Source organism: Falco biarmicus, chromosome W, assembly GCF_023638135.1.
Source record: "Falco biarmicus isolate bFalBia1 chromosome W, bFalBia1.pri, whole genome shotgun sequence".
Lineage (NCBI taxonomy): Eukaryota > Metazoa > Chordata > Aves > Falconiformes > Falconidae > Falco > Falco biarmicus.
In genome coordinates, this window is record NC_079310.1 from 18,659,511 (window position 1) to 18,682,017 (window position 22,507).

The 22,507-nt window shown below is 40.5% G+C and overlaps 2 protein-coding genes across 5 annotated transcripts in view; one reads left to right on the top strand and one right to left on the bottom strand.

Annotated features, from left to right (window-relative positions):
* Window positions 1-13,232, bottom strand: part of LOC130141977 (uncharacterized) — a 26,604-nt gene extending 13,372 nt beyond the window's left edge. The window contains exon 1 of the mRNA XM_056323346.1: window positions 12,005-13,232. The gene's annotated coding sequence lies outside the window, so the exon portion shown is untranslated. The remainder of the gene's footprint in view (window positions 1-12,004) is intronic.
* The window catches only part of LOC130141992 (activated RNA polymerase II transcriptional coactivator p15), an 18,322-nt gene continuing 7,199 nt past the window's right edge, over window positions 11,385-22,507 (top strand). The window contains exons 1-3 of one of the 4 annotated variants that reach the window (XM_056323395.1): window positions 11,385-11,468; window positions 13,239-13,311; window positions 15,102-15,221. In XM_056323395.1, coding sequence (XP_056179370.1) covers window positions 13,240-13,311; window positions 15,102-15,221 — 192 coding nt within the window. In that variant the 5' untranslated portion in view covers window positions 11,385-11,468; window position 13,239. Of the gene's footprint in view, window positions 11,469-11,490; window positions 11,815-13,238; window positions 13,312-15,101; window positions 15,222-22,507 lie in introns of those variants that run through there. The other 3 variants (XR_008819237.1, XM_056323394.1, XM_056323393.1) reach the window with 3 other exon arrangements.

Sequence of the window (22,507 nt, forward strand, 5' to 3'; positions counted from 1 at the left end):
AACTCCCGTGCAGAATTTAGCCACACTGCCAAAGAATAGTGTCCAAGTCAAACCTGTAAATGGCTTCAGAAGAAAACTTATTCTTGTAGGATTAAATATAATTAATTGTATTTAATATGCAGCCCTCAAATGTATCTTCTGAATCAGGGAGTCTTTATTCTTCTAGATTGCCAGAAATTGTTGGAATAAAAGAAAGGAAAGCTTACTTCATTGCCTATACTGTTTTCAATAGTCCGAGCATTCTCTTTCTAAGGTGTTCCATAGCCACCATTACAGGCAAGTGCCTGAGCTAACTCTGCCTGGCAATGCTTAATGTGCTATGCTGATTCTCCTTCATGCTCAGAGCATGGGATTAAATACTTTATAACCACAGGAAAACGTACTGATCCCACTATCCCAGAGAACACAATGACTTTGATCCTCCACTCCAATAACTTTCTTGCCAAATAATCCTAGACTCACACTGAGAATTTCCCTCCATTGCATTTGCCACTGGGTGTAGCCATATACTGATTATTGGAGGGGATGGAAGAGCAACCATATGCATCCAGATGGAATGACCTTAGATATTAAGAGAACAAGCAAGAGAAAATCTCTCTATTCATGGTAGAGCACACAGCTCTGCTTCAGCAGCAGGCTGCCTTGAATGCTTCCTCCAAAAAGCTCTATTCTGCATCAGACTTCAGCAGCAAACTCCTGTTTGTGTATAGAGAAATAAATAGCAATCTTTCTCTAGTCCTGGCCAATGAATCCCCCAAATATACTAATGAAAGAGAACTAATACTGTTGCTTCAGTGTTAGAAGGGAGTTTGTGACCAGGGTCTTCAGCTTACAGGTCACTTTGCCTATATATGTGTGAAAGAATGTGATCTTCCTTTAACTTCTCATAAGTATCAAGTTTATTTTGGTGATTGCCCCAATTACATGTATACCTCACATTTCCAATCATTCTATTATAATTTATCTATGTAAATTAATAGTGTAATTTGACCACACATTAATAAAGTTAATAATAATGTCAATTCAGTATCATGAACCAATAACCCTCATCTCAAATATTTTACAACCTAGGATAAATAGACTATTTAAAAAAAAATAAAATTTTAAGGAAAAATAGTATGGTTACTTTTCACCAAGTCTGCTTAAAATCTAGGTTTTCTATTTAATTTAAGGATGTGGCTGGTTCGCAGGACATCATTCAGAAGGAAGAGAGAGACAAACAGTTCTTCCAAATCCAGAAGCTTCACAATAAAAAAGAAAGTTAAAGAAGGGAAAGCTGGGGACAGGGAAACAAATACAAGCAAAAATTACCATGGATAGATAGAATGATTATCAGAGTTGCCAATACTAGATTCAATGCATTGCTTATTGCGCATGCTTTTGTCTTTTGGGAGATAAATTAATAAACAGGGATACTGGAGAGTCTCTTCCATACCTTTGAGGTTTCCCAGTACTGCAGGTCCAATGGGTCATTGACTGACTGTCCTCATGACTCTGTTTTCCCACGTATGGTGCCAAGAAATTTTTGACTAAGGTTTTAAAAGCTTAACGAGGTATTTTACTTGGTTTTGCAGGTGCCATAATTTTCTGCTTTTTGGCAATTGCTGAGATAACACAAAAAGATAGTTTTCATTGAGATTCAGTCCTGAGCCAAACCTGAAATTCACATTATTTTATGCATCCAAAGTTCTGTGGGCTTCCCTGATCTGAGCCTTCTGGGTTTTTAGACTTGACACCATCACTGCCAGATTTATGGCACAAACACTGAAATTTGTGAGTCTTTGAACTCCTGGTCTGGAGACCCAGAGGCCACCACTGCTAAATATGTGGTGACTTCTGCTTGATGTGGCCTCTCCTGGGCGTAGTCAACTGGCTCGTACATACATGATTAATAGTAGGCCCGTCTGTTATTTCACTTGAAATTTAGAAAAAAGATGTGAATATCTATAGTGAGCAACAGGAGAGAGTTTGAGAAACAGGATGTTACAGACAGTTGGTGGAACATGGCCTTGGGAGAAGGGATAGATGCCATAAATATGTCAAGCTGGGACATAACAAGATAAACCCAAGGAGAAACAAATGGTTAATGAGAACTATGTGTGAACTATCTGAATTAGCATACTAAAAGATCCACCCTCGAGCAAAGAGAGCCCCCTACTAACAAAGCCCCCTCCCCACAGAACATGCCCTGTGAAATAAAAAGAATGCTGTACCTTTAAATGGAGAAAAGACTTGTAAGAACCAATGATAAAGTAAGTGTAACTTAACGCAATTGTAAACAATTGTTCAAAGTGTATAAATGTAAGGGACTAAAATAAGTTGACCTTGTAGAGAAACAAGGCTGAATTGGCAGAGCTGTTAGTGTACAGATAAGCGGCCAAATTTGGCAGTGAAACCGCAAGCATGTGAACAGCTCGCAATGAACAACTGCTTTGCTACACGTAGACAAATTCCCAGGTGCTCTGCCGCACGTAGGCACATTCCAGGGCAGAACTTGGGTAGATAAGCGATTGTATATAACCAGCACTTATGTATGCAATAAACAATCTCACTTCTTCACTGACTTGGGGTCCGTGCCTTCATACGCCACATATAAAGCGTTTTACTGTGTTAAGAGGGGTGCTAGCTTTGTGGATTTACCACCTAGCACCCACCTCTGAGCAGACCTACAATAAACAAATACCTGGACTCGGTATGTGAATTGGCAGTGCGCACTGGGTAACAAACTCCATTTGTGAGACAACAGTTTCTGGTGACTCTGGTGGGACAGCCGTAGTGCCTTGCCCGGATTGACTGACCACTCCAGGCAAAGGGGCTCGGCCGGACAATTTCCAGTGCGCACGGACCTTTTGATCGGGGCCTCGTACTTCGTACAACCAGCCCCAGAGCCAGGACGACCAGCGACTTAATGGTGCAACACTTTTTAAAGGTATTTCTTGGGTGAAAGCGGGGTGATTGAGAACTGAAAAAGAAGCAGCAGGATTTTGGGTTTGGGCCCTGCATAAGAAACATCAAGACGATATGCAGCAGGAGCTGTTTCTACGCTTTAGTGACACGTGTCTTGGGTTTTGGTATTGCGTACACATTTTCACACTTGCTTTTTTTGGATATGTGTGTGAAAACTTGGGTTTGAGGTGTATGCATTTGTAATTATAGTGTATGAAACATTGGGTAAATTCTTTTGGATACCAAAATGGGTTCCTCTGCTTCTGTAGAAATTACCCTTTGCTCTCCCCTCAGATGCATCCTAAAGAATTGGAATAAGTTTGGAGAGGACCCTATGACAAAGGATAAACTGAAGCGATACTATAATAAATGGTGGCCACAATATGATTTAGATGATGGGGAAAATGGCCTGAAAATGGATCTTTGAAATATAATACTATACTACACTTGATGTTATTTTGTAGAAGACAGGAGAAGTAGGATGAAATTCCTTATGTTGATTTGTTCTTTGCTTTAAGAGATGATTGGGTTTGTAGGAGAAAATGCAACTTAATAGATTCAAAACATCAGAATGGAATATTTTCATTGTCTAAAGAAACCGAGAAAAAGAATGGAAAGTCTAAGTCTTGTGGTGCTAAATGTGACGGTGAGTGGGACAGAGAAGCTGAAGAAGACGTCCATATGTTGGTACCCTCCCCCGACTAGGAAAACAAAGAAGGTTAGAAAGTTAATTTAATGAAAAAGTTGTTTCCGATACTAGTCCAATTTCAAGTAGAACTAGAGGAAACACCCCCCACCCCCCCCCCCACCCCCGATATTACAGGCCCCTTTGAGAGAATCAGTGGGGCCTGAAGGGGAGGTAGTGTATGTACACGTTCCATTCACTACCTCAGACTTATTAAATTGGAAGCGAGAGATTGGATCATACCGTAGCAACCCTGATAGAATGTATAGCATGGTTAAAACAGTGATATTAAGACACAATCCTAATTGGGGAAACATTCAAGCTTTGTTGGAATATTTTTTTACATATGAGGAAAGGAAGGCAGTGTTGGAAAAGGCCCAAGAAGGAGTAATTAGAAAAATTGAGGGTTTGGACTTAAAAGTCACGGGAACTCCAAATCCTGATTAATTTCTCCCCAAGGAGGATCCGAAGTGGGACCCAAATAGAATCAGAGGATTAGATCAGTTGAAAATGTATCAAAGGTTGATTTTATATGGGATTCAGAATGGAGTAGAGAAACCTAAGAATCTTGCCAAATTGTATGAGGTGAAACAAGGAGAAAAGGAATCTCCCTCAGCCTTTTGTGAGAGACTGTGTGAAACGGTTCATAAGTGGACAGATTTGGACCCTGAAAGTGAGGGAAATGTAATGCTATTTAATATGCTCTTCGTTGGACAGTCTGCACCAGATATAAGAAAGAAACTTCAAAAAGTAGAAGGGGCAGACGGGATGGTGATTTCACAACTGATGTCTATTGCCTATAAGGTGTATAATAACGGACAAAATAGAAGGGATAAAAAGAATCAAGCTAAATTAACAGCTGCTCTAGCTAATGCTAATGGCCAAGGATGGGGAGAAGGAGTAAGTGCCCGAAGATGAGGAGGATTGAGAGGACAAAGTCGGGGACGAGGACGTGAATTGCCCCTCTAAAACGACCAATGTGCTTATTGCAGAAAAGAAGGACATTGGAAGAGAGAATGCCCACTGCTTATGAGTGGACAGAACAGGGGATCAGAAGGAGCTGTAGGACTTATGGCAGAAATAGGTTTAGATTGAAGGGGACCAGGGGACAATATTAAAATTTCCCCAGAGGATCCCCTGGTTCCAGTTCAGCTGGGGAACGAAACTATTGATTTCCTGGAGGATACAGGAAAGACATATTCCGTTATAACTAGTTGTAAAGGTCTTTTAAGTAATAGCTATATGCCGATTGTGGGGTCACGGGAAAGCAAGCTTTGAAACCATTTTTAAAAGCGATGGAATGCAAAATTGGAAGTAAAACTGTAGCTCATTAATTCCTCTATATGCCAGTATGTCCCTTACCCCTCTTAGGGCGAGATCTGTTGTGTAAATTAAGAGCACAGATAGCTTTCTCTGATAAGACAATACAGCTACACCTGCCAAAGGAAACAGCTTGGAAGGCTCAAATCTGTTTATTGACGGAGAAACAACGGAGAGATGCAAATACCCCGGAGGAAATCTTGGATGCTGTAATACCCACCGTATGGGCAACCAACAGACCTGGAAGAGCAAAGAATGCAGTACCAGTAAAGGCTGAATTAAAAGCCAGAGCCCAACCAGGAAGAAAAAAGCAATATCCTATTAAGTTAGAAGCTCATTTGGGTTTAGAACCACTAATAAATGGTTTTATTCAATATGGACTATTGAAGGAGTGACAATCTGAATATAATACCCTGATCTTGCCAGTTAAGAAACCCTGGACTCAAGAATACCAATTGGTGAAAGATTTGATGGAAAATAATCGAATCACAGTCAACGTACAGCCTGTGGTTCCAAACCCTTTATGCCTTGTTATCATCTTTACCTAATAACAATGTTGATTTTACAGTATTGGATTTGAAAGATGCCTTCTTTTGCGTACCCCTGGAGGAGGAGAGTCAAAAGCTTTTTGCATTTGAATGGGAAAACCCAACGACAGGACAAAAAGTTCAACTCTGCTGAACTGTGTTACCCTGGGGATTCAAGAATAGCCCTACTCTGTTTGGTAATGTATTGGCCAAAGAATCGGAAGATTGGCAAGGTAAGATTCTTTGATTACCTTGCTTCAATATGTAGACGATATTCTACTGGGAGCCATGACGCAACAGGAATGTCAGGCAGCCACCATTAGCTTACTGAATTTCTTGGGACTTGCTGGGTACCAAGTATCACAGAAAAAAACACACAAATTGCTCAGCTTCCCATAGAATATCTGGGTTTTGAGATTTTGCAGGGCGGGAGAAGATTGGGAGCAATATAAAAAGAGGCGATATGCCGCATAGCCCCTCCAAAATCAAAGAAAGAATTAAGAGGATTTTTAGGAATGGCCGGGTTGTGTCGCCTGTGGATACCAAATTTCAGTCTAATTGCTAAACCGTTATATGCTGCTATCAAAGGGCCTGAAGAAATTCTTGAATGTTGTAAAAGCTTTGACACTATAAAATTGGAACTTATGAGGGCCCTGGGATTGCCAGACTTGAGTAAGCCATTCACTTTATACGTATATGAAAAACAACATGTGGCCTTCAGAGTTCTAACTCAAACCCTTGGAGACTGGAAAAGGCTGGTGGCATACTTCGCTAAGCAATTAGATGAAGTGAGCAAGGGATGGCCAGCATGCCTCAGAGCAGTGGCAGCAACGGTCTTCTTAATTACAGAAGCTCAAAAACTGACTTTGGGACAGTTGATGGTTTTGTGCCTCATGCTGTTTTGGCAGTATTGGAGCAGAAGGGCCATCACTGGTTGTCCCCAAACAGATTGATTCAATATCAGGCATCCTTGATCGAACAAGATGATATCACTTTGAAGGTGGGAACCTGAAGCTCAAGGGTGCAATGACTGCACTGACAGCCCTGAAGCCAACATCTGCCTCTCTGCACATGCAGGAAGATAGACTGGTCACACAGTTTGTGCCCATGAATGACTCCCCAGCCTGAGTGATGGGAAGTGGGACCTTCATCACCAGTGATGAGGAGGAGGTGGTGGTGGCAACACCAAGTCTCCAGAGAAACTGAGTAACTCCAGAAGAGGCTGGCAAAGAAAGGCCTGGGGCTGCTTCCCTTGCAGCCCCATGCTGCTTGCCCCTTCCCAGGCCAGCGATGTCCCAGCACTCATAGCCACCAGGGACAACCCAGGGGGGTCACTTCCCATAGGATCACCAAGGTCACCCTGGTGGGTCATATTCCATGGGGTCACCATGGTCACCTGAGAGACTCACATGCCATGGAAGTCACCATGGTCACACCCTAAATGGGTCACATCCCACACGGTCACCAGGGACACCCCAGCAACCACAGGGTCATTGGGGATGCCTGGGGCAGGGGAAACAGAAAGACAGACACCCTCCTACTAGCAGGAAGTGAACCTCACCAGTAGGGTGCAGACCAGCAGCCCCCAAGGAGTCCTTGCAGGGGTGGATAGGGCCTCATGGGGCAGCCTGCTTCAGGTGCCCCACAAAGGGGACTGATAGCTTCCTTCCCTGCCATGCTAAGTAGAACCCTACAGCCATCCTGGCGTGGAACATCCCATCAGTGCTAAGGGCACCCTGCTGGCTCCTCTAAGCACTCAGATGGCATCTTCAGAGCATCTCCCTCAGACACCTCTGCTAGTAGTACCAAGGTCCAGACAGGGAAAGCACTCATAACGCCTTAACAGCAACCCTGGTTCTTAACTAATTCATCAGGGTCCTGTTGATCTCAGGTTGCAAAACAGTGAGTGCAGCCATCCCCAGTCTCCCCCAGGACTGCAGGACAGTAGGAAGAGACTGGTGCCTGTCTGGGGAGGTGTAGAAGAATGAAGGCGGTGGGTTGATTAGCACTGATAATATGCAGCTGTGGCCTTGCCTCAAAGGCATAGGTTGATTGACCTGGATGATGTGCAGCTGTAGCTCATTCCTGCTAAGTAGTTAAATAGCACTGAGGATGGTGGGAGAGGGGGTTAGATAGAGGAAGGAGGAATAGCCTGGATAGTAGAATGAGACTGATGGGAAAAAGCCTTGTTGCAACCTATTAGTTTGTGCTACAACAGGGAGGGTTCTCTGCCACTTGACCTTTCCCTAGCCCTTTTGGAAGTCTGAAAACTGGCTGGGACAATTGATGGGTTTGTGCCTTATGCTGTATTACTGCTTAGGCAGTATTGGAGTAGGAGGGCCATCACTGGTTGTTCTCAAACAGATTGATTCAACATCAAGCATCTTTGATTGAACAAGATGATGTCTCTTTTAAGGTGACTTCCGTCCTGAAACCTGCAACCCTACTCCATGTTAATGAAAATCATGTATTGCAACATGATTGTCTATATGTCATAGAACAGGTGTACTCCAGCCAATCAGATCTGAAATATATACTCTTATGGTAGGGGTTCTCAAACTACGGCCCATGGGCTGGATATGGCCCCCCAGGATTTTCAATCTGTCCCCTGGTATTTACAGAACCTCCCTGTGTGCTGCCCCCCCCATGCTGGGTGTTGGTGGGGGGAAACCAAGCAGCTGCAGATGACCTCCTGCCACTTCATCTGTGCTCCATCCCCCTGTTTAAAAAGTTTGAGGACCCCTGTCTTAGAGAATCTGAACTAGGAGTAATTCACTCATGGAAGCAGCTTTATGGACAATGCACAGCAAAAAGCAGGATATGCTTTGGTACCTGAATGAAAGAGCAGCTGTACCTCTGGACACCCCAGTACATATCTTCCAACCACAGATCTAGTTTATATCAGAACTTGGAAATAGGAGCCCCTGAAAGAATGCTGGAAAGTACCATATTTGATATGATTAATCACACCCACAGTGATCAAGGTAAAGTGAATGGACTTTTGGATTCACTATACTCGAGTGAAGAGTGGCCCTCTGGAAGAGTAGAAGTCAAGAGAGACTGGACCTTTGAAATGGAAATTAACACGGAGTTAATGAACTTGACCTGGATGAATTGGGGATCAGTAGTTTATTTAGATTGTATACAGGGAGGCATTTTATTATATTTTGTATTATTAGGAATAATAACATTGTTATATCTTTAGAAGTATACAGACTTCTCATAAATAGAAATGAATAAACTAAAAGGGTGACAGTCCTCTTTTACTTGATGTTGCCAACACTTAAAGGGAACCAGGACAGTCTTTTAAGTCCATGGGACCATAATGTCCATTTCAAACTAATTGGGGAGGGAGTTTTTCAAAAGTCCTGACCTATTCCAGAAGGAAAAGACTGGTATTGGCTTTGTGGGGAAAAGGTTAGAAAAAATTTACCAAAGACAGGAATACGTACATTAGGAGCGCTATTTCTGAGCATTACAGTAATGGAAAAATGAGATTCTAAAGCCTGGTTGAGAACCTATTTAGAGAGACATAAAAGAGGCTGGTATCCACTAATTGAGAGACCTACAGCTTTTGCTCTGTGGTTCCTTCTGTGGCTAGGAGTAAGTGAATTAGGAAAAGCTATTGTAAATATCTCTGCAAGTGTCACTGAAGCCAGGAATTATGAAACTCCTTAAAACCAATATAGCATCCTTTATTGCAGCACTGGATGTATGGGGGATCGCTCCACCTAACGTGCATAGCTTCCTTCTCTTAGGTAGCTCTTTTTATGCAGTACATGTATAAATATTTAATAAATTTCCCGGGAAAAAAACATACATATTCATGAGATTACCCAAAACTAATTATAATATTCTTCCTCCCCCTCGTGCATGCCCAATCATCCAGAGCCTCAGCCAATAACCAAGCACCACGCAGCCACTTGCTTGCTCCCCCCCCGCCCAGAGGGCTGGGGATGAGAATCACAAAGGAATGTAAAACTCAAGGGTTGAGATAAGAACAATTTAATAAATTAAACAGAATAAAAAGGTAAGAATAATAATAACAACAGTTATAATGGAAAGGTGGAGGAAAGGATAAAATCCAAAGGAAAAGGGACAAAAGAAAACAAGTGATGCACAGTACAACTGCTCACCACCTGCTGACCGATGCCCAGCCAGTTTCCAAGCAACGATCCCCAGGCTGCAGTTAACCCTTCAAGTTTATATACCAAGCATGACATCCCATGGTATGGAATACCTCTTTGGCTGGTTCAGGTCAGCTGACATGTCTGTGTCCCTTCCCAGTCTCTTATGTCCCTCCAGCCCTCTGGCTGGCAAGGCCCAAGAAACTGAAAAGTCCTTGACTTCATATAAACATTACCCAGCAACAACTAAAAACACCAGTGCATTATCAAGGTTGTTCTCACATCATAGCCAAAACATAGCACTGCACCAGCTACTAAGAAGAAAGTTAGCTCCATGCCAGCCAAAACCAGGACAGGGGGTCTACAGTGGTCTCAACGGCCTGAAAATTTGCCCACTCCTCTATTCAGTTGGCTAGAGTTCTCCTTTGTAGTCCCCATATACGGTCTTAAATCAGGTCATCTCAGTCTCTTACTCTTTCTTGGCCTGGAATCACTGGCCTTGGGCCAGTTTTCCTTCATCTTCCAGGGCTACCTTTTTGTTAGAGCCTAAATTTATTGCTTATAAGCATACAAAGATTAGTTTCAAACGATCAAGGTATACTAACTGTTTGAACCTAGAATGCATGACTACTTCTTAAGATTAAATCTTAACCTTTCCGTAACACATGTATAGAAAAAATCAGGAATGAAACTGCTGATGCCACTGGGGCTTTACAACAGGAAGTTAGACAATTAGCTGACATTGCAATTTAAGATAGAATGGCTTTAGATATGCTTTTGGCTTCACAAGGGGGAGTGTGTACTGCACTAATACCGGTTGTTGTGTATATGTGGATCAAAGTGGACGCATTTCTACCGATTTGAATGAAATATGGAAACAAACTAAAATTTTACATGAAATTCAAAAGGATAATACCTCTTTAGGATGTGAAGAAACATCGAAATGGTTAACATCTTGGTTCCCTGATTTAACCACATAAATTAAAAACGCTGTTAAACACATGAATAATTGGACTGTTAGTGTCCGTATGCATTTATGTATTGATCCAATGTATCTGTAGATGTTCTTCAAAGTTGATAATGCAATCAGGAGATAAGGTGAGACTTATCTAAAGAAAAGCATTCTTAGGTAGTCTCAGAAGGGGGAATTGTAGTTGACTGGCTCACAGATATGTGGTTAATAGAAGGCCAGTTTATTTAACTTGAAATTTAGACAAAATATGTAAATACCTATAATGAAAAACAAGAAAGAATTTGAAAAACCTAGGATGTTAGAAATAGTTAATAAAACATGGTCTTATGAAGAAGGAATAAAACCCATAAATATGTCAAGCTGGGGCATAACAAGATAAACTCAAGGAGAAACCAAAGGGTTAATGAGACAAAAAAATTACTTAAACTATGTATGAACTATCCTAATTAGCATACTAAAAGATTCACCCTCGAGCACTGGGAGCCCCCTACTAACAAAGCCCCCTCCCCACATAACACTCCGTGGAGCTGCAGCCCCAGCAGCGTCTGGCCTCTGGTTGGGCTGCGGGCAGGGCCCTGCTGTCAGCCTCACAGGCCTCCCTCGATTGGTGCGAAGCGATGGATACGGTGACTAACCCCATGAAAGACATATTTTGGGTTGGTGGGGTTTTTGTGGTGTTGTTTTTGTTGTTGGTTGTTTTTGGTGTGGGTTTTTTTTTTTGCTACTGCCCCAGTCTAAGCGTGGGAAGTAGGAACGAGTAACAAAGGGACGAGTCTCCTTTAAACACTTCCCCCGCCTCGTTCCACGTGGTACAGGTCAAGGGCGGGGATTGTGTGATGCATCACTTCTGTTTGTCTCGTGGTATAGAGAAGCTGTGTGCGGAGTAGGATGTGAGTATTGGTATCTCTCCTCGTGTTTGGTGGGGGTTACTGCTGTTTTCTCCATCTCTCACCTCTGACTGTCGGGGGTTCGGTACCTTCCGGCCTGACACAGAAGTGCGCTGCGTAACTGTGTGGCGAGTCTTCACCTTTTCTTTGAGCATCTGTAGTCCCCTGCGGGAGGAACGCCCCGTTGTGGAGCGGGCCTGGGGCGGGAAGAGGAGCTGCTGCCATGTTGGGGGAGCAAAGAGGATTTCAATGAGGGAGAAAATGGCGGTGGGGAACCGCCCGGGTCGGCTCCATTCCCCCCCGGGATCTGACCCTGCCCGCTGATGACCCCCGATCCTTTTGTGTGTGTGTGTGGCTTTTTTTCCTCTCCTTCGCTGCCGGTAAACTGCTCCCCTCTTGCTGTCGCCCTGCCCTGAGAGGACCTGGGCGTCCTTGGCTCCCCCCTCCCCCATCGGGCCCTTGCTCCTTTTCACTAGGGGGTAACACAAACCGTAGAAAAGAGGAAGAGGGGAGGAAAAGGGCGGCTGGGATTCGCCTACCTGGTGTTTTTAGCTTGTATTCGCTTGTATTTCTCATCTTCTTTTCCATCGTCTTAGCTTGGCCCGTCTCGTTTCACCTTCGATTTCCCCAGTACTGCGGTGTCTCCTCAGGCTCTGCCTGCCAGCCTCTCCCAAGGGGCATGCACCACTTCCTACTTCTTTTTCCTCCAGTTTCCGCCCCCACCCTCCTCTATATTGTTACTCCCTAATATTGGTGTAGAGTGGCTTATGTGTGTTTTCCATACCCTGTTTCATTTTCAGCGCTACAGCTTCTATCGTTGTGCTCCGAACTATTACTACAGAGTTGGCCCTGCTTTGGAACCACATTGATCCATTAGCATTTTTCAGACTCCATTCTTTCTTTTGCACGTGGTTTCATTGCCAGTTTAAAAAACAATTATTCCTTTTCCTTTCCTGAGATGTACTGCTTTAATCTTTTATAAGCCTTTCCTAGATGTAGGGTTTTTAAATATAGTTTATTCCGATGATGCTTATTTTTATTCTGAAAGAACAAATGAGCTATTTGTTACAAAGAGATTCTAGTAGCAGGCAAGATGTTCAACTGCTATATTTAACCACGTGTTTGCATACTAGTGAGATGTAGAAGCACACCTGGCAGCATGCATTCAAGGAAAGTTGAATGTCTGCTTGCCAGGCAAATTAAGAGACTCTAGTAGCTGATGTAGTAAAGCTGCAGTGGAAATATTAATTGCAGTACTGTAGTTCACTGCAACTAAGATGTTTTTAAAGACTTTTCTATTATTGATGGCAACTTTAGCTTCGTGTATGACGATTATGCAGCTGTTGCTTGCAAATTCAACTAGGTGAAATACCCATGTGAGAATATAGGTAATGCTGGGGCCTTAATTGTTTATATTTATGGATGTAATATTGAGAATTCAACTGGAGGACAGTATTATATTTTTTACATTATAGTTTCTATTATACTTGGGGGTATATGAAACTGGTGAAAATTTGTCCCTTTGTAGTAAACAGTTCAGAATCTAAACAACTATATTTAAAGCAGTTGCAACAAAAAGGGGAAGGGACATGAGGGAAGAGTGTTTGAGATCGCATCTGCAATGTGTATTAAAGCTTATATGAAAAGGCAGGAAAGTTCTTCAGGAGCATCTTGAATAAGATGAGCCTCTACAAACAGGTTTGGAGATGGCTTTCTAGCCGTAACGGGACATATTCATTGTATAGTGTTCTCATGTTATTTTTCTCTTCCTAGAATGCCTAAGTCAAAGGAACTTGTGTCTTCAAGCTCATCTGCTAGTGACTCAGATAGTGAAGTTGACAAAAAGGTGAACATTATATGCAGTTTATAACTACTGTATTAACTCTTATATTTCAGGCTGGTGCTAGAGGAATTAGATGAGCATTATGTCACAAAATCCATGTCATTCTGTATGATTTATTAGACACTTAAATCCCCAAACTGCCCTTCTAATCCCAAAACAACAACAAAATTCAACAAAACCCCCCCCCCCCCCCCCCCCCAAGATTAGGGTTTGGGGTGGATGCTTTTTGCTTTGCAGTAAACTTTTTCTTTATTTGTATTATGCTTGCTTCAGGATTTTTTTGTATGTAGCCACAAGCTTCCTGGAATTCTTTGCTGCTTTGTGGCAAGTGATACAAGGCTTCTGTATAAGCTGCCTCTGGTGGCAAGAATTTGGATTAATTTTGAGGACACTCCCCTGCTCCCCTTCATTTTGGTATCTGGATTACTTGCAAGTACAAAACAAAAACCTCTGCTTGCCCTGTCATCCACGTGCCACTTGCTTATCTTGTTCACATGTCTTGTTCTGTTTCAGATTCTTACGTTTACTGTAATATTATCTGATAGTTTCTCACTTAAAAGCTGAGCCAACTGGAATGTCTTAGAGTTGATAATTTTAACGTTGACTGTTTAAAATGCGTAAATTTAGTGTTACATATTTTTAATAGCTATTTAATTTATAAGTTTGTATAGATGTACCAGTAGTTACAAACAAAAATTGAATACATCAGTGAACTTACTTTTTCAGAAATGCTAGGGGGTAATGCAGACAATCAGGTCTTCTAGTGCAGGATGCAAAGAAACTTGGTCTGCTTCACTGAATTGGTTCAAATGTGATGTGGTTGCACTTAAATTATGTGTTTTGTCAAATCTTAATACAAGAGAAAATGGCCAGGTGGTTATTTTTTTTTTGTTGTTGTTGTTAGGGAAACATATTCCTAAAAAGACATAGTCTTAACAGTCTGCTTCAGTGGGCAGTAAGGTTGTTTGTTTGGTTTTGGGTTTTTTGGGTTTTTTTCTTTTTCTATGACAACCTCCTATATTTGTTGGAACTGTTTGTCTTTAAAAGAGGTTATCTACAATATGATTCTAGCAGGTGAAACTAATTTTTAGTATCTTTGTATTACTCCTTCCTTAGGGTGGGCATGATTACTATATAATCATTAGTAGAAATGTAACTTTGTAGCATCTGCTAGCAAAGTAATTGATTTACAGGTGATATTATCTGAATGCTTTAAAAACGCATTTAATTTATCATGCTATCGACAGAGATTGGACTCCAATTTAAAAAAAAACCCAAAACAACAAACAAACACAAAAAGCCAAGCTCCTGTTGGATTTTATTTCCATATCCTTTCTTCATTATGACTCTCTCACCTATTTTTTTTTCTTTTTTTAGAAGTGTTGTTGGCTGTCCTGCATTTTTCATTGCACTCAGTGGAAAGGAAGGTGAAACTTCCATCCGACTTTAAAGTTTTAATTAAAACTACTGAGCCACATTGATAATATTACTGCGTAAAAAGAATAGGCTTTTTGAAGTGTATTTTGATATATAATTCTTTTTAAAGCCAAAATGTTATGGCAAACCTCACTGGGAACAGAAATAGGCTCATTTGAAGATATTTTTTTTTAAAAAAAATTTAGTCTAAATATACAGTATTGGATTCCTGCCTTCACAGAAGGAAGGTGATAATGTGTATTGTGTAGTAGTAGTTTGTGACCTCTAACATAAACTTTTTTGGAATTTATAAAATGATTTGTGGTTCATGTATTTCTCTCTTTTTTTTTTTTTTTTTTTTTAATTCTTGTTCCAAGGCAAAGCGGAAAAAGCAAGCAGCTCCAGAAAAGCCTGTAAAGAAACAAAAGACTGGTGAAAGTTCAAAAGGTGCAGCTTCTTCTAAGCAAAGCAATAACAGAGATGAGAATATGTTTCAGGTAAAATTGATGACTCTTAGAGCCTAGTTAAGGTAACAATTTACATCATATTCAGTATAAATTTTATGTGGCTATCTGAATATCTTGATAGCATAGTGCTTGGTTTCCTGAAGCCTTGGCCAAAGGGGATTATGATGCTAGCATGCAGATGAGATGCTCAGAAAAAGTGTTGTCAGGTTTCAGTAGAATAAAAGAATCTGAGTTGTGACAGTTTATCCTAACCCTCATGTCTTTGCCCATGGTAACTCTCTGGTTAGTCATTTTGTTTGTAAATACAGCACTTGCCATGAATATACTGTAAATATTACATCAGGATGGTCTCTACATGGAAATGTTTTTTTAATCAGGCCCCTTGAAAGAAAGGATCTTGGAAACCAAAGCATGGAATCTTCATTCCTGTTTAACTAGGTCAAGGGCAACTTGGCTTCTGTCTTACAAGATGTTCTCTTGGAATAAATTTTGCTTGTTCTTTTATGATGCAAATTTTTCTCGCTGAACATCCAAAAAAGATTGTTATTTTTTATGTTGTCCTTATTTTTAAGATGGGATGAATGTACATTTTTCAGTAGCAAGAAGCATTTATGAATTCAGGATATTGGAATTCCTGGGGTTAGCTGAGGCAGTAACAATGTCTGCTGAAAGCTGCGCAAGAATATGCGTAGCTCAGCATTACCTGTTTTAGGGGTGTGGATCATGACTTACTAAATATCTGTGACTAGCTGGCTTGAAAGGGGCAGGAGATAGGAAAGGAATTTAAATTCTTAGAGACTTGGATTCTTAAGTTTGAGAAGAGGGTATGGGAGAGATGCCTAATAAGATGGTCCCAACACAGAGTAAAGCATAAGAAATGTTTTTGGGTTGTAGCTGTGCAAAAAAATGAAGACCTGCTTAACTGATACATTAAAAATAACTGTCCTGTATTACAGTATCAATTTCTTCTTTCCCGTTCATGTATAGTTGGAGAGACAGCTTCAGTTTAAGACACTAGGTATCAATGCCTGGATTTCCCATTGAAGGAATAATATAATATTTTTAGTTCTGTTGGGGCATGCTTTGATTCATGCAGGGAAAATGAGATAGTATCTTCTACATCTAATGAGGTGAACTGCAGTTAGAACTCAAAAAAACCAACATACAGGCTTTATGCTATGTTTGTAATAGGTTCAGAAATTCCAGCCTTAGGGAAAATGGTTAAAACTTTTAATGTTCTTCCAATGAAAGAAAGCAAGCTAAAAACCAACCACCCTCTCAAATAAAAGCAAAAGTATTTGTGTGCTCTGTTTTCTTTCAACCTTTTTGACTGAAGATAATAAAAAGTTACTAAAAACAGACAGCGGAGGGCTCATTAGTCTGATAAGAGCAGGATTCTTCCAGTGTTGAGTATAATACAGAAAAATGTTTCAATATCACCTTGACCTAAACAATCAGTGTTCCTTAGTTTCTGCCTGCCTTTTAGTTACTCAACAATAAGTCTTTTAGATTGCTCGTTGTGTTATGTGAAGCATTGTGGGTTTTTTTTATGGTACATCAGCTTATGTGCGTTAACTAAAATGCAACTGTTTCAGTGTAGAAATAGCACTGTAGGTCTGAGGATACTTCCTCTCTTCCCACCCCACCCCCCCCAGGAGCATGCTAGAAGATCTAGTTGCATAATTTTTTGGGTATGGTTTTGTTTGATCTAGGACTATTGGTAATACTAGAAACTTTCCTTTCTGCTTCCCCATGGTAGTAAAATGATCTTTGTGCAAGTGACTTTGCAGTACAACCTTAAAGTGGCTTCAGTTGATGGAAATCAGGCTGTAAAGCATTCATAGTATAGTCAGAAGTTTTGTAGCATCCATGCTGTATGTGGAAGTAGCAGCAAATGATGTGAAACTTAGTGGTTTTCTGTTAATACACCTTTGGGCTGTGTACTTAAAATATACAACTTCCCTTAGTATTGAGCTCATTGTGACTACTGCGTTCAGAAGATTTAGCACTTCCATAAAGATCTATGTGTTGCGACGGAGGGAAGACACAGTCACTCAATATGAGTGATCAGCAGACTTCGTTTATTGTCTCTTACAGTCACCTTTTATGCCTTCTTATAAATAGCTCATAAATATTACAAAAGTTAAGCTCATTATTGGTTAGTTGCCTAAATACCAAGCCCGCCCCTTATTTCTCTTCTGTAGTTATCTGTTCCCACCTGCAACATTCTTTTCCCACCGAAATCTTCCTGTTATTGTGTAACAAGGACAGCCAAAGACAGTGTATTTTGCTTTACTTCAGATAAGCTGAGAGCGATGTGCATTTTTGTCCAGCCAGCTGGACTATGTCTATGAGACCTTTTTCAGCTAGCCAGTTATCCACAATTCCCCCGTTTTTATTTTGGGCGACATAGGCCTGGTTGACCATTTTCAATAACAGCGTTTTAACACAGGAAAATACACAGCCAACTTATAAAATCTCAGTTCAGAAGTATAATTCCAGAAATACCTGAAAAATAAAGTTAGCTTGAAGCTTTAATATAGATGCTCTTTCTGTTCCAGTGATATACAAAGTTTAAAAACTTCAAAGGTAATTTTAAAGTTCTGAACATGGAATAATGCAAGCTCAAAACCCCAAAAGAAACCAAACTGATGTTTGACTAGGAATATTTGCAAATATTTTAGTGGAAAATCCCTGACCATTAACAATTTTCTGTCCAAATAACAACTGCCCTTATGCAACCAACCAGTCCATACATTTTCTGAAGAATACCTCATTGATATCAAAGAATTAACAAAGGGGAAAAATTAGTTCTAAGCTATATACATTCATAAGGGGATTTTTCAATAGTTACATACAGATTTACACACTAAGCCATAATGGCTTGTAGGTGATACACACAAGAAGAGTACGTTGCTTATCTGTCTGAATGTCTATGCTAAATTTGACAACTGTGCCACAAGCCAAGCCTACATGGGTGCTGTATGTTATGCACGTTCCTTAACAAACAGAAGTATAATAGACAAATTCCCAAGATCTAGTCCCCAACCTAATTATATTATTTTGTAGCCAATTAAGGAAAATAACACAAATGTGCATATCTACATGTGCACACACCTTTTAGTTCAGAACCAATCTGTGATAAAAGGCCTTAGCCTTATGGCATCATCGAATCTTAACGAGTACAGTAATTAAAAATGCAGTCTTACTGTAAGTGCGATTTATGCTGACATTCCCTCAAATGCTACACGTGAGTATTTCTCACTCAACTGCCTCAAGTTAAAATAGTAGTATTTGTTAATATGTATTAAAAAATCATTAATTCTCTACAATAGCAGTTGACTTCCATAACACTATGTAAGCAAAAGAGGCCTAAGATGGGTTTTCTGAATACTAACAATTTATTTTAGACTGTCTAAACTCAGGTCTTGAAAGATTTCACTCTGCCAGACGTAGAAACACTGTTGCACTCCAGTTGTGATATCCCTTTTCCCAAGTTGTCACATGCACATCTCGCTCAAGCAACATTATTGTTAAAGTTTCTCTCTGCTACATAAAAGCATGTTGCACTTGTAGATATAAAAGACAGCACCCTTACTTAGATTATTACCTTATTACCTCATAACTCTTAGTATACCTTGTATCTCTGATTTCATCACTTCAAAAATTCACCAGAAGCAGATAAAACCACAGCATCAGACTAAACTACACCTTAACTGCTGATTCAAATAAAGGCATTCTCTTCAGATATGCCTAATGCTTACAAATAATTTTGGCTGGTTTTGATCAAAAAACTATTATTACAATAATGATCAAAAATAATAATCCCGTTTGCAAAATGCCTTTAAGCCAGCCTCCTAGTCCCAACCAATTTCCACATTCAGAATACAGCATAAATACAGAATACAGCATAAATTATCTCCATCAAGGCAAAAAGGCTTCTCGTTAAACACAGAGATGTTTGCTAGTTCAAGGCAGAAACCCATTTCTTGTAGGGGACATCTGAAGCACTTTTTTTGGTGGGTTTGTAATCAATTCCGTATTTTTCCTTGAGAAGCTTAAGCTGTTCCTCTTGTTTCAGGAGTGTTTCCAACTCTGATTTGTCGACTAGGTCCGTATTTCCCAAACATATCATACATTTCCTCCGCTGTGATTTTATACGGCAGGTTCCGAATATAAAGGGTCCGACTGACCTCTGGGGGCAGCCGGATGTCAGCTCGCTTGGCCGCTTGCATCGCCATGGCGCCGATCGGAGGGGGGGGGATGGTGCCGCCTTGGAGAGAAACCGCGGCCGGGAAGGGGCCTGCCGGGCCGCGCGCCGCGCGTCGCCGTTGCCGCGGGGGTCACGGACGCTATCCCATACGCTAATAACCCGAGGAATTCCTTTTTACAATCTATGTCCTGAACGCTCAGCTTTTCTAAAAAGCATATGAGCGAATCGTACGTCGCTTGTCTCTCCATACCGTCGTCAGCGCTGTTGCAGCCTTTGCGAGACTTCGGCGACGCGTGGCCGGCGGGACCCTCTGTAGGTGCTCCCGGGCGCGGGGACTGTGCCCTTCCGCCTCCTGCGCTGCTTTCAGCACCGGTACCCCGAATCTCCGTCGAATCTCCGTCGAATCTCCGTCGAATCTCCGTCGAATCTCCGTCGAATCTCCGTCGAATCTCCGTCGAATCTCCGTCGAATCTCCGTCGAATCTCCGTCGAATCTCCGTCGAATCTCCGTCGAACCGTGGCTCGCAGGTTCAGCCCTCTCTAGGGTCCCTGTTCGGGCGCCATTTGTCGCGACGGAGGGAAGACACAGTCACTCAATATGAGTGATCAGCAGACTTCGTTTATTGTCTCTTACAGTCACCTTTTATGCCTTGTTATAATTAGCTCATACATATTACAAAAGTTAAGCTCATTATTGGTTAGTTGCCTAAATACCAAGCCCGCCCCTAGTTTCTCTTCTATAGTTATCTGTTCCCACCTGCAACATTCTTTTCCCACCGAAATCTTCCTGTTACTGTGTAACAAGGACAGCCAAAGACAGTGTATTTTGCTTTACTTCAGATAAGCTGAGAGCGATGTGCATTTTTGTCCAGCCAGCTGGACTATGTCTATGTGACCCTTTTCAGCTAGCCAGTTATCCACATCTATGTTTTATTATTTTTGTTTGAAAATAATGCTGGTGTTCAAGGTATTCTTGAAACTAACTATGAAGAATAGAATAATTCTAAGTAGGAGGGAATTCAGTATAAGAGACAGTGTATTTTATTTATTTACGTGTCTTGGCTCTTTTAGGTTTTATAGGTAGCCTTGTATTCTTTATAATTTATTAAAGGATTTGGACACAGTTGGGGTGCAGGAATTTCTTACTCCCGTTTGTGATGTATTACTAGAGGCCCTAAGGACAAGCATTATTCATGTTAATGTGGAAGGGTTTAGTGTTGATACATTAGATTGCCGTCTGGCTTTCAGCCAATGTGAGTTCTGTATCATTTGATTTGGTTAGTTTGACAAATCTTGTCATCTACCTATGCCTGATTTGGCTAAGGTTTGTTTATGCTGTCAGAGTATGGTATTAATGACTATTCAGAGTGGAACCACATGATGTGATCAGGCATTTCAGAGAAACTATACTTGAAAAATAGTTTGCCGGTTGCTGTGTGTGTCCTGTGTCCCCTGTTGTGTTGTCATCCACCTTTTTTTTTTTTTTGTTTGGGTCGAATTTGCTTTTTTGACTTGTGAGAAAGAAGTTCTTCAGTTTCCCATTGTAATGTCTTTACTGATTATAGGCTCCTGAAAGCAGATAAATGTTTGTGATGCTCTGGAAGGTGATTGACTGTGAAATGCATCGCTGATCATCTAAGTTTCAGAATTAATTTGCTGTGTTGCAGATCTCAGCTGTCAACAGGACTCTATTCTAGGAGTTTGTATTAGCTTATTGTGCTTCTTCTAATGATATACATATAGTTATCAGCTAAGAAGGATGCTTTTTTTGCTGTTTCTACTTCCACATCGCGTATACAGTTTAATCAAGGCAAAATGGAAATCGGAGGAAAATTGGTGAGGATGATGGTTGCTGAAACTCATACAGGAAGTCAGTTGCATAGCTGTGAAAGAAACCTAGGTTCAGTTCAGTGCATCTTATTCTAAGAAATGGAAACCTAGAAATAATGTTTTTAATGTATTCTGATTTAATTCAATAGAATAGTATATTTAAGGAGCTGTGATATTTAATAAAAAGCATATGAACTTGTCTGTGAAGGTTGAACTGCAGTAACTAACCTGCTTTAAATTAATACAGCCCTTGGAACACTAATGTGGTTATGGAGATACAAAGGTGTCTTAGATCAGTGAAATTATTCTAGGACTATCAGCTGCTGCATGAACAAAAATTGTTTAGAAACAACTCGATGCCAGAATTGCAGATAACTGAACTTCAAGAAACGTAGATTTACTTAAGTAAATTGATGTTTTGGTTGAGGCTTTTAAACTGTACTTTAGAAGCCTATTTAAAGCTTTTAACAGTGGCCACTGTTCTGCATAGAGTTCAACTAAACATTCAAAATAAAATGTGAGCATTCAGCTGAAATTTAGACAGTGGTGTAAAACCTACCTTAATTTCAGCATTTTCATGTGGAACTGTTTACCTTTAAGGTAAACTTACTGACTAAATGATGTGTACTTTGTATTATTGCCCCTTGCCTTACCGTAATTGAATTAAGATGTGTAGTCTTTTATCTTTAATATTCAAATTGTGAACTCTTTTACTGTATTCACAGCAATAATCTGCTATGTTGTATCAGATTTTATTTCTTAGAGCAAATCTGGAATTACTTGTCAATGCACTAATATTCTTTGATAGACCTGAGGGAAAAAAAAAAGATGTTATGGAGTACTACTACTTGAAGCTGGTTTATAGGTGACCTTAAAAGTTACTGAAGCATTACAGGGTGAAACCAATAATTGTTTGTGTAGGCTATTTAGGATATCCTTTGCCAGCAGTGCTGATGGTACCATGCCTAAAGTCCAAATTTAGTCTGAAACAACTCAGCTACTGTGACATCATACCTTATTTTTGAATGTTAAATTTGTAGTACTGTAAAAGTATTTAATAAATCAGTCTGAAAATACTGTCTTATAAACTTGTTCATTTATAAAGAATGCTTTGAAGTAGGAAAACAACAGCTTCAGACTTATAGTATCTAAAGATGTCTCAATTGTTTTAAAAAAATTAGAGTTAATTTAGCATGATCTGCATAAGAAGAAAAATTACCTTAAGCAAACAGCATACTTGTTTATATATATTTTGTGAAATAATAGCTTTTATG